This window comes from Leptinotarsa decemlineata, unplaced genomic scaffold (genome assembly GCF_025532065.1).
Source record: "Leptinotarsa decemlineata unplaced genomic scaffold, Ldec_3_MD MMD2_P_RNA_scaffold_12, whole genome shotgun sequence".
NCBI classification, from domain to species: Eukaryota; Metazoa; Arthropoda; class Insecta; order Coleoptera; family Chrysomelidae; genus Leptinotarsa; species Leptinotarsa decemlineata.
In genome coordinates this window covers 14,321,610-14,337,595 of record NW_027412526.1, presented here as the reverse complement: position 1 = coordinate 14,337,595, position 15,986 = coordinate 14,321,610, and the positions used below count along the sequence as shown (strand labels likewise).

Here is a 15,986-nt window from a genome sequence, read left to right as displayed (position 1 = left end):
TGAGAAAGTCAGTGCATCTCAATGTTATCCCTTTGATGATTATAACTTACCATTGGCTACGTGGGAATCTTCGGAAGAACATGGACTTAGCGTTCGTTGCCCTCAAGGATATCCAGCTCATGTTCTATGTGATCATTTTTCTTTTCTCAATTTTAAACTACCCAATTTCATTCCTAATAGTCATAATAGTCATATCTAATTTTTTCAAAAAATATTTATGTTCATGTTCAAGAAGCCACTGACCTACTATTACCTAATAATTTTCATCATAAAGCCATTACTGCCAAACTAGAACTATCAGTTAAATTTGAACTCCTTCTATTTGAAGAGTTTTACTATGATTTTAAGAATGCAGACTATATAGGCTTGAATAATTATTTTGCACCAATAAACTGGGAACTTTTATTCAATAACTTAGATATTCATACTATGAGTGAGATATTTTACCAAATTACTAGGAACTCTTTTGCAAACTTCATTCCTAGGAAGAAAAGTGAACCAACAACATATCCCAAATGGTATAACAAAGAGCTGAAGTTACTCAGAGAAAAAGATAGCTTACGCAAATTATAAAGCAACTCGTACAGACCAGGATTACCTAATATTTTCCAATCTAAGGTCTGAATGCAAGGACCTTATGAAATTTTGCTATGATACTTATATAGCTAATATTGATGACCAAATAATAAGCAACTCAAAATATTTTTGGAATTATATAAACTCAATAAGAAAAAATCATGGATTTTTTTGCTGAAAATTTTTCAAGAGTCTATACTAGAAAAGAATTGGATTTAAATAATGTCATAAACGAAGCAGTTGCGGCAGCGGTTGACATTCCGTTTATAACATTTAGTAATGTGGGAGTATTCGAAGGGTTGAACTCATTAAAAGGAAATTTGAGTTGTGGACCGGACGGGATCCCTGCCTATTTTCTTAAAAGATGTGTCTACTCGCTAACTAAGCCATTGTGCATAATATTCAACTTATCATTGAAGCTTGGAATATTTCCCTGCCAATTTCAAAAGTGGCAAAAAGGAAGACATAAAAAACTATCGTCCAATCAGCAAACTTTCACCTATTTCAAAACTTTCCAAATCTTTACTTGTGCACTATCTTTCGTGGCATTGCAAAAATATGCGAAATGAAAATCAACATGGATTTGCTGCAGGTAGATCAACAACATCAAATTTATTGGTATATCAACAAGACATCACCAAGGCCCTAGAAAAAGGCCTTCAAATTGATACAATTTACACTGATTTCAGTAAGGCCTTTGATAAAGTCAACCACAGTTTATTGATTAGTAAACTTCAAGTAACAGGTTTTCCAACTTGGTTAACATGTTGGTTAAACAGTTATTTATCTGATAAGAAACAGCTGGTAAAAATTCAAAACCACATTTCCAGTGATATTCAGATCACATCAGGCGTCCCGAAGGGGTCACATCTGGGTCCACTTTTCTTTAATATTTTTATTAATGATATAGCTCTAAACTTTCGCCACTGTGAATATCTTCTCTTCGCTGATGACCTCATAATTTATATGCCAATCAAAACCAACCTAGACTGTAAATGTCTTCAATCTGATCTGAACGAAATGATCAACTGGTAACAAAATAATGGAATGTCTCTGAATGTTGATAAGTGCTATTGTATTTCATTTTCTAGGTCCAATAATCCTATTCAATTTGATTATCAAATTGAAAACAGTCTCAAACGGGTTTTTGAAATTCGCGATTTAGGAGTCATATTTAATCATCAATTGAATTTTGCACATCATATTGACTCCGCAGTCTTTTCAATTATTGGGTTTCATTTCTAGAAATGCTAAAAAACTATTAGTATTGGCTTTCAGAAAGTTATATCTAACATTGGTTTATTCGGTTACTCAATACGTCTCACCAGTGTGGCCACCATATTATCAATCTCACATCGATCGAATAGAAAGAGTACATAAAAAATGTTTAAGGTGTATAGCTTTTAAAATGAATCTACAATATGGTGATTACGATTACTTGCAAGTTATGCAAAATATGAATATTACCAGCTTGGAAGGTAGTAGAACAAGTACTGACTGGATAACTCTGCATAAGATACTAACAGGGAACATTGATTGTCCTTCATTGCTCTACTCGTTTCATTTTAAAGTTCCAAACAGACCTACTCGTAACTCTGAATTACTCCAAGTTCCCTACCATCGCACAAATTAAGGTTATCATAGTGCTTTGTCACGTTTTGTAAGATTAGGTAATGAATATTGCAATAGAGGTTTACATTTTAATCGACAAACATTAAATACATTCAAAACCAACTTAAAAAGAATAGTAGTACAGGTGTCCGTCTATTACTGTCGTACTGCTAAATTGTTAATTTTTAGTACACATTTAGTTCAAGTATGTATCTGTATTTTCATAAGTAAAAAAAGGAGAAATCCGTTTATAAATAAATAAATAAAACAAGACGGAGCACCACCACATTACTCCAGACAAGCAAGTAAGCAAGTAGCAATGTTGCAATGTTGGCAACAAACCTCGCCTAATCTGTTAAGCTGCCAAATGTTCATTTTCTATTATAAACAGTGATTTCAAAATAATCAAAAGTACTACAATCGATTCACTATATATCTATACATAATACATGTAGAGTACAATCCAGTTTTTCTAATGGTTCCGAGACTGTAGACAGCTAACTAACTTAATGAACTAGCCCGATTCTGGACTTTGTACTTTGGAATCGTCTAGCGTTTAGGTTGTATTGCTTTGCAGAGCTGCCAGGCTGCGAATATATTCTGGGGGTATAGACATTTCATCATTAAATCCTTTACATCTTTAATAATACAGGTAATGGATAAATTAATCAAAGATATTCTTAAAGCCATATACGAACAGAATAATGATATAAAAAACGTAATCAAAAGTATCAGAACTGACCTAGATTCCATGAAAGCAAATCATAAAATACTCAAGAGAAAATTGCGAGTCTAGAATTGGAAAATAAAAAGCTCAAATTTGAGAGAGAAACGATTGAAAGGAAACTGAAAGATAACAATTTGATTGTTTATGGGATAAGAGAAGAACCAGAAGAGAATATTGTGAATGTCATCAAAAAATAACTCCTGAAAAAACTGAATTTAACACTGGTGACTACGAATTCAACGACATCTATATAATTGGAAAGAAAATAATGTTAATCATAGACCAATCCTATTGAAAATCACAACAAACCTAATGAAACAAATCATCCTTAAGCAGTGCAAAAATCTGATAGGGAGTATATATCTGTATCACACGACCTGACTGTCCAAGAGAGAGGAGAGAAAAAATTGCTCCTAAGATACTCTAGAGAAGCCAGAAATAAAAATCAACCCTTCTGAAAAATAAAGTCATCATAGATAGTGTCAGCTACACATATCAGGACTTAGCAAACATTGACCCTGCCTTCGGGCATGAAACATAATCTTCTATTCCAAGTAAATCAAATAAAAAAGAAAAGATTATCTGAGTCCGACTGGAAAAAATCCCAAGAAAATCACAAGAAGTTATATGAGAGACACTATTGGTAATACCTCTTCTAATAAATAATATATATATATATATATATATATATATATATATATATATATATATATATATATATTATATAACTCCATAATATAATATAATAACTCCATTATTGTTTGACTTTTTTGTCGATTTATATGTTCAATTAATTGTTTTTTACTCCTTTTTACTGCCATGAAGAAGCTTCACACTAGAAGCGAAAGCTTGGCAAAGTAAAGCAGAGTTTTTGATTTTTTGACTGAGAGACCCCGTTATTTCATTCTAATATATATATATATATATATATATATATATATATATATATATATATATATATATATATATATATATATATATATATATATATATATATATATATATATATATATATATATATATATATATGTTAATATTAAATTTTACAAAAAGGATTTCGAACTTTATATCTTCTATTAATTATCTGCCAGCGCTTTCGACAGCTGGTCGTACTGTCATCTTCTAGGCATATATACATATATTTTTTGTTTTATGAGTTAATACCAAATTTAATCTGTCATCTACTTTGTATTGCATTTGTAATATAATACCCCTGTTTACATTAATATAATAAGTTTTAGGCAATCTCTGAACAAACATGGCTTTGAATATTTTAGAAGATATCGAGAATATGAGTGAGCATCATTTCCAGTGCATCAACTCATCTGCTGATTTTATTGATTAATTTCAAATCAATAATGATGATAATGAAATGTCTCTCTTTCATATAAATACCAGGAGTTTGAAAAAAAAAACACTTTAATGAACTGGTTGTCTTTCTCCATGATTTGAATTTTAAATTCAAATCATAATTTGCACAGAATCCTGGCTACATTCATTTCCTGGCGGATTTACCATCGAAGGGTATAATACTAACATAATACCCCATCTACAAATAAATGCGATGGAATTGTCATTTTCGTTGAGTCGAATCTAATTTATCAAATTCATAAAATCAATGACATTACGTTCACTGCTGCAAAATTTCAATTCAGATGCTTAATAACGATTACAATATAATCGCAACATATCGAAGTCCTTATAATAATATCACCAATTTTATTGAAGAGATTCAAAATATACTTGAAACACTATCTGCTAGTCATCAATTTCTGATCGGGGATATCAATTTAAATATTTTAGATAGTTCCCTCCTTACCCAAAATTATCTGACATCATTCTTTCTTTGGGTTTCACATCCCTGGTAAATAGTCCAACACGCGTCACCGACCACAGCTCCAAAATATCATAACGTACTATAATTGTAGTGCGCTATACTCTCTGTGCTAATTTATTTTGTCTATGTATTTTAATGAAACAATAAATTCTATTCTATTCTATTTGGATACTACTTTTCCCAGTCGTTGTTCCCGGTATGTTCAAAAATGTTCGGCGTGAAATATCGGATAGGCTGTTCAAATGTCAAGAAGTTCCAGGCAACCATTTCGAGCATCTTCTGAACTGACCTCAAGGTTATTACCTCAGATCATGTAGTTAAATGTCAATATATTCAGGGCAATCATTAAAAGCTCCGCCATTTTGTAGTAGTTGAAGATATTGACATTATATTCTAGGATTGAGAAGCATTTGTCAGGAGTTTCAAAAAGATGTGTCACAAGACCCTCTTCCATTCAAAATGATGATATATTTCATTGAAATGTATCATCATTTTATCATCTCAATATAAATAATTCAAAATAGAAATGAGAAAATCTCAATAAGTTGTTCGCAAACAATCTGTTATTTGAATACATCGTTGATAGGCAAAGGCCAAACCTTTGAAACAGGTTTTTAACACGTAACATTTGATGTTTAAACATTTGCCACTCCATCATCACCGGGATGGATCTGTTCTATTCGTCCAACTTAATGTAGGAGAATCATATAATTTACAGAAATGAAATTTGCCTGGTCTATCTGTTCATATCGTTGTGTTAGTATATGTAGGCACTCTATATGCCATTTTGACCAAAAATCTTGATGCATTCTTATTCTTATCAATAGCTGGCAAATATTCTGAAGTGTGGAAATGACCAGGGGTAAGTAAGGACATATATGATGGAATCGGCCGATACTTGATGAAAATCCATAACTAACGTATTCTAAAAACAGTTTATTGTGTGATTTTCACTAGATAGTTTTACAAAAACGCAACACGTGTTTCGCCATACAATGGCTTCCTCGGGCGTGTTTTAATAACTAATTCTACACATTCAATGCTATATATATATATATATATATATATATATATATATATATATATATATATATATATATATATATATATATATATATACCTAATTCTACAATTTGAAGTACCTGGATTTCAAGTACCTGTTTTTTACCTAAGTTTGTTATAAATTAAATTACCTGAGCTTATGTTCCATTTTCCACATTTGAAAACATATTTAGTAACGGAGAGTTATTCAATTCTAATTGATCATTCAGTGAATTACCTGAATTCAATAGATTCAGGAATTCAGGTTATTTACTGAATGATCAATTATAATTGAGTTCTGATAATTTACTGAATGATCAATTAGAATTGAATAACTCTCCGTTACTAAATATGTTTTCAAATGTGGAAAATGGAACATGAGCTCAGGTAATTTAATTCATTACAAACCTAGGTAAAAAATCAGGTACTTGAAATTCAGGTACTTCGAATTGTAGAATCAGGTATATATATATATATATATATATATATATATATATATATATATATATATATATATATATATTTATATATTTATATACATACATATATATATATATATATACATATATATGTGTAGAATTAGTTATTAAGACGCGCCCGAAGAAGCCATTGTATGGCGAAACCCGTGTTGCGTATTTGTAAAGCTGTCTGGTGAAAATCACACAATAAAGTGTTTTTAGAATACGTCTCTTACTTTACCCAAAATAGTTTGAAAAGGACCTCCAAAGTCAACTTCAACTGGGAAAATGGTTTTATTTCGGATATTCTTGATGCAGGCAAATTTCCCGTGGCAGGTTGAGAAGAGATAATATTAACACAAAAATATTTCATTCATTTCGAAAAAACTATCAAGATGGTTCGTTTAGGGGATATTACCCAGTATCTTTGAAGTGAATACTGAAGAGGCTGAAGATCAAAGTGTATTTTAAATCTATGAGCATACTCAATTATCCATTGACTCAATCGATGTTTGGAAAGTTTCATATGGAAGGACAAAGAACTTTGAATCTAGTTATTTTCGGAAAGTCGATAATTCTCCATGAATTTACGTTTCTTAATCAACTCATCTACTAAATTTGAAGAATACCCGTTGCTTTCAGTTATGTTCCCGATAACATCGTGTCGTATTGGATGTTTGAATTATTTCTCGAAATTGAACTACTATCTAAATTTGTTTCGAAATCGTTGGTCACAAATTAATAAATTAGGTTATCATCAGGAACGAATTCTAAGTTTTTGAAACGATGTGCTACATGACCCATTTTTCCGTTTGAGAATAATTTACACTTCGAAGAGGGTTGATTTGCTAGGGCTGAAAATATTCCCTATGAATGTCCCCTTTCTTTCTGTTCTTTGTGTTACTTTTCTCGTTAGTTGTGTAAATAGAGTCATCTCAATAAAAACTTTCTTACCTGTGGGCTGACTCCGAGCATTTTTAAAGATGGCGGTATGTTCAGACTTTGAGGGATGAGCACGTGCCCAAAATCAACTGTGAACTGCTCACACCAGATTCCGAAATGACCAATATCGAAGACTGTTAAATCACCTGGTAGGGTTAAAACGACGGTTTTCCTATCATACCTTCTCAGAGGTACTTCCTTGCCATTTTCGTCTGGTACTCGGATACCTTGAGGTGAGGGTTTGCTACCCGGTCCAACCCAAAACTTCGCATCTGAAACAAAATATAAGTATATAATCAGTATTATTAGAAGGAATGCTACAATAAAAGTGAACATGTAAAGTAGACTTACAAAAGCAAATATGCAGAAATTAACAGAAATTATTCTCAAAAAATTGAATATTCATATTTGGTGAAAAAAGCATAACGGAAAATGCCTACAAGATAGAAAGGTACTGGATGGAGCCTGTTTTCCCATAAGGAGCATTTCACTTCAGGACAATGCTCAAGCGGCTGATGAGCTCCGTTTAGTTTTTGATACTTAACAAGGTGATAAATCTGTCACCTTAACTCATCGAGTGGAATGAAGTCAGAAATTCAGGGGTTCATCATGATTTGTAAGAACGGTATCTTCAACACCTCAGTCTACCACAGGTTCTTGACACCATAAACCGGCATGAAACGTGGTCATGAAATTGCTTTATAACCTAAGGATCTTTCATGGTATCCACGAGACATCAGTGTTGGTCGACGCTTCGGGGGATATTGAATTCGTTGTGGGGCATTAGAAGTGCCCAATTTATTCAAACTGTTTACTATCCATACTCAGGCACATGCAGGCTGATATCATTCGAAAAGTGGAGGAAAAAAGGATGAAATATTAATATTTTCTCTTCAAACTTCACAGACTCTATCCAGGCCACTCTGTTGGCATGGTTGTTTTGGTTATTATAGTCTTTAGTGGAATGATGCCCTCACTATTTTCGAATCTCAAGATTATGCCAGCTTGCCCCAGGAAGACAAATATTGGCCGGAAAAATGCAGAAGACTGTTCAGTATTTCCTCATTGCGTCTGCTTAGGGCACATGGGAGAAATAATATATAATTATGATAAAAATTTAATAATAATAATGAATCCAGGCATTAGTTTCATCTGAGAAGGTGTATGCGATGGAACCGAACAATACAATGTCAGGGCACAGCATTTTTGATTACGTCGACTAATTTATTGGGTGATGAAACCAATGCTCAATCACGTAACAGGAATACCAAAGTTAGGTTAGGATGAGTTAGCGTTTCAAAACTCAATATGGAGCTCCCACTCTTGAGCATTGCTATTAGAAAAAGAGAAAACTAATCATGATCAATTAGAAACAATTCGAAAAAGAATCTCGTCATTTTAGATTTCTCTCAAGTAATTCCGGAAGTATCACATTTATTTTTTCCGGAAAATCTGTTTAGGAACAATATTATTTTCATATCTGTATTTGTAAAATTTTGGATACTCTCGATTGTTTGAATTTTTTTGGGATTGATATATTACATATATATCATATATTACATATATTAATGGATTGAAAAGAGGAAGATACTGAATAAAAAGTGAATGATAAGATTCAGATGGTCATTATGAAATTATGATGAGCTAGAAAAACTACATTAAGACTGATATTACATTAATAATGCAACTTTAACAGGCTTTTTTTGCTTTAAGAATCTTATATTCTCAGTGAATATAGATGAATGAACATCATTATTAATAATAATATTTATTAGCCATTTCGGTACTTAATGTATATATGGTAAGTCAATAGAAGTACTATATAACATAAAAACAATTAAAATCATGATTTATCATAGATAAATGAAAAAACTAAAACAAATATCACAACATCATATGGGTATCACAGTTATAGAAGGTATCAATTAATAATAAGAATTTCAAAATTAGCATTTTTGTCCTTAATAATCCTGTACGCTATAGAAACACTTTTCTATTAAGAATTTTTTAGTCAATCAATCAATCAATCAATGATAATAATATCATATTCGACTTTCAATAAGTCTGGAGGAATAAAATCGATTCTTTCTATAAAGATTCGATTTCTCTATAGCGTCTATTTGTGAAATTAAATTGTTCTCTCCAAGAAGATTACTTGAAAAATTGATCTCAACGAATTGAGGACGAAAAAGAATAAAAAAAATATTTCTCAACCATCTTGAGTGAATAATCCCAAGCGAATACCGAAATTAAACTGAATTTCATATATTCCTCTCTTAATTGTTGTAAAGGAAATATCTCAAGTAAATTCTTGAATGAATGTATTTATTTTATACAACTCATCTCATACTTTTATTATGTCGAAAAGAATTTCTTAACCACCTTTAAACATATACAATGTGAACAAAAACAAATAAATAAAATGGTGGTTTTTCAATATTGATGTTCTTTACGTAAACGAAGTGCAACGTTCAGGCAATGAAACATTTGATAAATACAGATATTCTCATCCATCCAGTAGCAGTATCATGATGCAATCAATTCATCAGTACAAGAAATATTCGACGCAAACAGCAGTGTGCCTAGTAGTCTAATCAACAAGTTCAAAAACATGAAAAATAGAGATAAAGGTCCTAAAAATATGAGCTATAGCTCATTCGATTCGAAATCACCTCTAGAAAAATGTGTTTGAACGATTTTGGTGCAGGTAAAAAATTGCAATTGTTATTAACAAAATGAGATTACAAAAAATGGTATTTAGTTTTTCGTTAATAACTCAAAAAATATTAATATTCAAACAAGCTCGTTAAAGAGGAGGAAATTTCCGATAAAAAAGTTTTGACTCCCGAAACTATATCTCCATTATTTATAATTTTAATTTGACGTTGAAAATATTGTTTCGCGCAGCTGTTACGGCATGAGTGCGCTGCCGCTAAAGAGAGTTTATCAAAAGAAATAATTTTTTTATAACATAAAATGTCATTTTAAAAATTTGAAAAAATCTAGTAAGTAGTAGTAGTAATTTTTTAAAAATTTATTTCAATAGATATTAGAAAGTATTATAATGAATTAAAAAAATATTTTATGGCACTTTTTCATATATAGCTGTTTTTATAATTTTTTTCAGAAAAAAATATAAAGTTGGTCAATATTTGTTTATAACAAATTGTTAAACTGATAAAAATTGAATAATGAATAAAAAAAATATTTCGCCAAACTATTTCAAAGTGTGAAGTATGATTTTTGAAAGCAAAATTATTTCTCAACTAATTATTTAAACAATCGAAATATAAAAAAATCGATTTCAAACAATCAAGAATTAAAATTAGGAACAGAATAGCAAAAACATTTTTTTCAAAAATATTGAATTTCTCTATTTCTTTAAAACAATTTAATAAACAAATTACGTAAAAAATGCATATCTCATTTTAATAACTGCCATTGTTTAATGTAAAAACAGACATAGCTGAATATCAGTTGAAAAAAAATTATCAACAATTTTTAGATATTTCATTTTGCAATAGTTATAAAAAATCATAATTGAATTGATAAATTTTTATGAACTTTTATCCCAGGATCGTATGAAGTATATATATATATATATATATATGTATATATATACAGGGTCCTGCAACAGTGGCGCGGTGTTCCATATCTCTATATAGGAAGCAGATAGGAATCTAATTTTCTATAATATTACCTTATTGCTCGAGCTCGACAAAATGAAAATATTGGCGGTCACACAGGGTGTTCGATTTTTTCTGGGCGGATCCCAACTGTGTCTTTTTAAATGGCAACCTATATTTTTTATCGCTTTTTCGGTTTCTTCATAGAAAATAAAATAAACTTTATGTATATCTGCACTTCGAAAATATTGATGGTTTTCGAGATATCTAGCATGACAGGTTTTTTTTTCCAATATTCGTCACTCAGAATATTTGAAATTATAAAGTGGTGCCAAGTCCAGTTGAAATTTTTTTTTGGTCGAATATTCTACATTGGTAACTCTCTCAAACGATATATCTGAAATCGACCTGTGATATAGAGGGTATGAAAAACCGCTTGCCAAATATTGTAAATGAAAATTTGCAAAATCTTCCTTATATTAAATGGAACACCCTGTATATTATTGATCCATAAGAAGCGCCAACGAAACCTCTACAAATTTCATTAAGTATTCCCTATGGCTAAGTTCAATAGTTTTTCTTAAATGAGCATTTCTTTCGAAAAATGGTCATTTTTTCAAAGCGAAATCCATTTGACGACTGATAAGAATATACAAAAAATACCCTTTCCTTAAAATATCGCCCATTCCTAAAATTACCTGTTGCTAGATAAACAAGTTGCAAATTACACCACAAAATGGACGTTCTTGAATAGTTACAATAATTTCAAAAATCTCGGAATTTGTGCCATATTCTTTCGGTCTAAAACAACCTTTCAGCGAATGAAATATTTATTGGAAATCAAGTAGTCTGGCAAATGACAGAACAAAATATTTGGCTGCAAATGAATATTGAAATTTTTAGTCAATCGTGAAGTTGAACTGTCGGTATAATTTCATCAGAATGTTGTTATCAAAAAGTGATTTGATTGATATGATTTTCATATTAGGTGAATCAGACAGGAAATGTTTATTGGCAAGTAGAATTTATTCTCAACGGTATCCAGATAGAAGGCATCCAGATGAAAGATCTTTCCGAAAGGTCTTGGGACGATTCGTTGAAACTGGATCTATTAATTATTCCAAACATGAGCGCATCAAGCTAGCTACTAATGAAGATAATGAATTGCAAGTTCTTCTTGCTGTTGAAGAAGATCCTAGTAGGAGTCAACGACAAATTGGGGAAATAGTGGATATAAGTGAGAGATCAGTGCAACGAGTATTGAAGAAACATCGCTTGCATCCATACCACGTTCAGTTACATCAAGAACTACTGTATGCTGATTTCGAGAAAAGAGTGAGATTTTGCAATTGGGCCATGAACAAAATTCGTCGAAACGAATATTTTTTCAATAATATTTTATGGTCGGATGAATCGACATTCCATAAAAATGGATTTGTAAATCGACATAATTACCATTATTATGCGACAGAAAATCCTCACTTATTGAGACAGGTGGATTATCAACATAGGTGGTCGATAAATGTCTGGGGAGGCATCATTGGAGAATATGTAATTGGTCCATACTTTTTTGAGGGACATATGAATGGTGCAATGTATCTCAATTTCTTACGAAATGATTTACCAGGTTTGTTAGATGATATTCCTCTTGACCTCCGCAATAAAATGTGGTTACAACATGATAGTGCACCTGCTCACTATTCGGCAGAAGTGAGAGATCATCTAAATGAAGTATTTCCCAATAAATGGATAGGACGGAATGGGCCTGTACGGTGGCCCGCTAGATCACCAGATTTGATGAAACTAAATTTTTTCTTATGGGGATACATAAAAAATATGGTTTACGTTGAGCCACCAACTTCTCCCGAAAATATGCGACTTAGAATAACGAATGCTTTTCGCAGCATTACACCAGCTGTCTTGCGCAGGGTAGAACAGTCTTTCAAACATAGACTTCAGGTCTGTATTCAAGAAAATGGAAGACATGTTGAACATAATTTATAAAAGTTTCATTATCAACCTTAATTAAACTCTCCCTTTTGTAGTTTTGTAATTTGCCAGTTGACAAATTTGAATATCTAGAACTCAAGCTCTGAATGAATATAATAACATGAAAAAAATAGTTATTTATAATGTTTCTTTCTTTTAACTTGTTTGGTTTGATATTGCACGATTTATGAGTGAAATTCTGCATCCAATGAAAAAATAATTTTCCATTTAGCAAAAAGTGATAGGTACATACATTTATTTCGTTAAAAAATATTTGTTTGGACACCTTCTAATGTACAAAATTGAAACAAGATATCTTTCGTATATTTTTATCAGTCGTCAAATGGATTTCGCTTTGAAAAAATGACCATTTTTCGAAAGAAATGCTCATTTAAGAAAAACTATTGAACTTAGCCATAGGGAATACTTAATGAAATTTGTAGAGGTTTCGTTGGCGCTTCTTATGGATCAATAATATACAGGGTGTTCCATTTAATATAAGGAAGATTTTGCAAATTTTCATTTACAATATTTGGCAAGCGGTTTTTCATACCCTGTATATCACAGGTCGATTTCAGATATATCGTTTGAGAGAGTTACCAATGTAGAATATTCGACCAAAAAAAAATTTCAACTGGACTTGGCACCACTTTATAATTTCAAATATTCTGAGTGACGAATATTGGAAAAAAAACCTGTCATGCTAGATATCTCGAAAACCATCAATATTTTCGAAGTGCAGATATACATAAAGTTTATTTTATTTTCTATGAAGAAACCGAAAAAGCGATAAAAAATATAGGTTGCCATTTAAAAAGACACAGTTGGGATCCGCCCAGAAAAAATCGAACACCCTGTGTGACCGCCAATATTTTTATTTTGTCGAGCTCGAGCAATAAGGTAATATTATAGAAAATTAGATTCCTATCTGCTTCCTATATAGAGATATGGAACACCGCGCCACTGTTGCAGGACCCTGTATATTACAATGTAGGTTTTCACGGATGGTAGAATATGATGTGTTGTTTTTCCGGGTGTTCATCCGTTGTGTACTATTCGATAGTCGACGTTTCGCCATCATCTCAGATGGCATTATCAAGACGAGTTACTGCTTCGCTTCGAGAGGTGTAACTGAGTTACACCTTTCGAAGCGAAGCAGTCGACTATCGAATAGTACACAACGGATGAACACCCGGAAAAACAACACATCATATATATATATATATATATATATATATATATATATATATATATATATATATATATATATATATATATATATATATATATATATATATATATATATATATATATATATATATATATATCAAAAGGGCTCCACGAAGTTTGAAATTTATGGGTCAATTATTTATACCTTTTATCCCATTATTCATACCAACGAAGATTGTGAAAAAAATTTTTTAGTTAACAATTGAATAACTTTTTGAAAAATGGTGATAAAACTTTTTTTTCTACGGGACTCGATTCATTCAAGTGTAGAGGAGATACTAGAATTTTTTCAAATTTTCGAAATGACATTTTATGTTATAAAAACATCATTTCTTTTGATAAACTCTCTTTAGCGGCAGCGCGCGCATGGCGTAACTGCCGCGCGGAATCCTATTTTCAAAGTCAAATTAAAATTATGAATAATGGAGATGAAGTTTCGGGATTTGGGACTTTTCATCGGAAATTTCCTCCTCTTCAACGAGTTTTTTTCAAAATTGCTCAAAATTTTTTTTTTAGTTATTAACGAAAAACCAAAAACCCATTTTTTTCAAATCTTATTTTGTGACTCAGAGTCGGATGAGCTATCGCTCATATTTTTAGTACCTTTATCTCTATTTTTCATGTTTTTGAACTTGTTGATTAGACTATAGACTCGAATGAAGGAGTAGGTCCCCGTATTGACAGTCAACTTCATCGGCCAAGGTTCTGAATAATCTTCTTTGTAACGCTTGAGCTTTAATCGTGTTCACAATTTTTACCATCAGTTTCATAACGTTGTTTAGTTTCAGGAAATGTCCACATAATGCTTGCTGATGGATAATGCAGTGGTAACAGAGAAATTGCGAAAAAGTTTCATCTTCACGACATAACGCCACCAGACCCTTATCACAACCCACCATAGCTGGAGCGCCATCGGTTGTCAAGTCTACCATTTTCGATATTGGAATTTTCTCGGAAGAAATAATATTTTTTAAATGGGAAAACAACTCATGTCCGGTAGTGTGTTCTTTCAGTGGAATGAACTTCAAAAGATCTTCTTTAATCGTAAAATGACTAAAAACCATCCTGACGAACACGGCCATCTGGGCAGTGTCAACGACATCTGTTGATTCATCCAGTTGAAGTGAAAATTAAACACAGTTATCTAAGTCAGTTCTTAACTGTAAAAAAATATCATATTGATTGTTGTCCAATTAATTGCTTTTTTAACTGTTTCAGTTTCTCCTTTCTGGCGGCAGAATGAAGTGGGAATGATTTTCCAAAATTAAAATGTACAGTTTTATGATGTCTCTCAATATTTCCTTTTTTAGCAACGGAGACCGAAGTATTACATAACAAACACACATTTTTATCTTTAACTTCTATAAAAAAGTATTGTTCTTCCCATTCTGAATGAAAGTGGTATGTCTTTACCTTCTTACAACTGCTTGCCATAATATTATTTTTGTTTTTCTCTAACCCAACCGCTGGACGTTGGTTACGCGTTCAGTTTTAAACTAAGCGCAATGTCGCCGCGCCGTGCGTATTTATCCCGTTCAAAGCAATCTAGATCGTTCTCGAACACTAACGCGCTGGTCCGGCTGGTCGGTTCTAGCCGATTCTAGCTTGATGGCGTCAGCGGCAGATCGCTCACCGCAACGTTGCCGCTGTTTATGTTTAATATTATGACAATTAGATTTTTTTGTGGAATTTTCGTAAGCTTATCTGATTTTTGCAGTTTGTATTTTTAAATTAAAATCGTTGTGAGAGCTACCAGAATTGCCTCCACGAGCTACTGGTAGCTCCCGATTGACAGGTTGACGATCACTGCTCTAAAGAATATACAGTGCACCTTCACTTACATACTGAAAGGAAAACCCAAACTGGAATAACTACTCCTTCTATGAATATTGTACTGTATAGAAATAATTTTTTAAGTTCAATTCGGAATGGAAATAGCTTTCATGCAA

At 31.8% G+C, this 15,986-nt stretch overlaps 1 protein-coding gene across 3 annotated transcripts in view; it reads right to left on the bottom strand.

Moving 5' to 3' along the window:
* Skeletor (DM13 and DOMON_DOH domain-containing protein skeletor) overlaps positions 1–15,986 on the bottom strand; it is a 175,761-nt gene that overhangs the window by 55,706 nt on the left and 104,069 nt on the right. For all 3 annotated transcript variants that reach the window (XM_074174550.1, XM_074174543.1, XM_074174537.1), the window contains exon 5: positions 7,205–7,464. In XM_074174550.1, the coding sequence (XP_074030651.1) occupies positions 7,205–7,464 (260 nt within the window). The remainder of the gene's footprint in view (positions 1–7,204; positions 7,465–15,986) is intronic.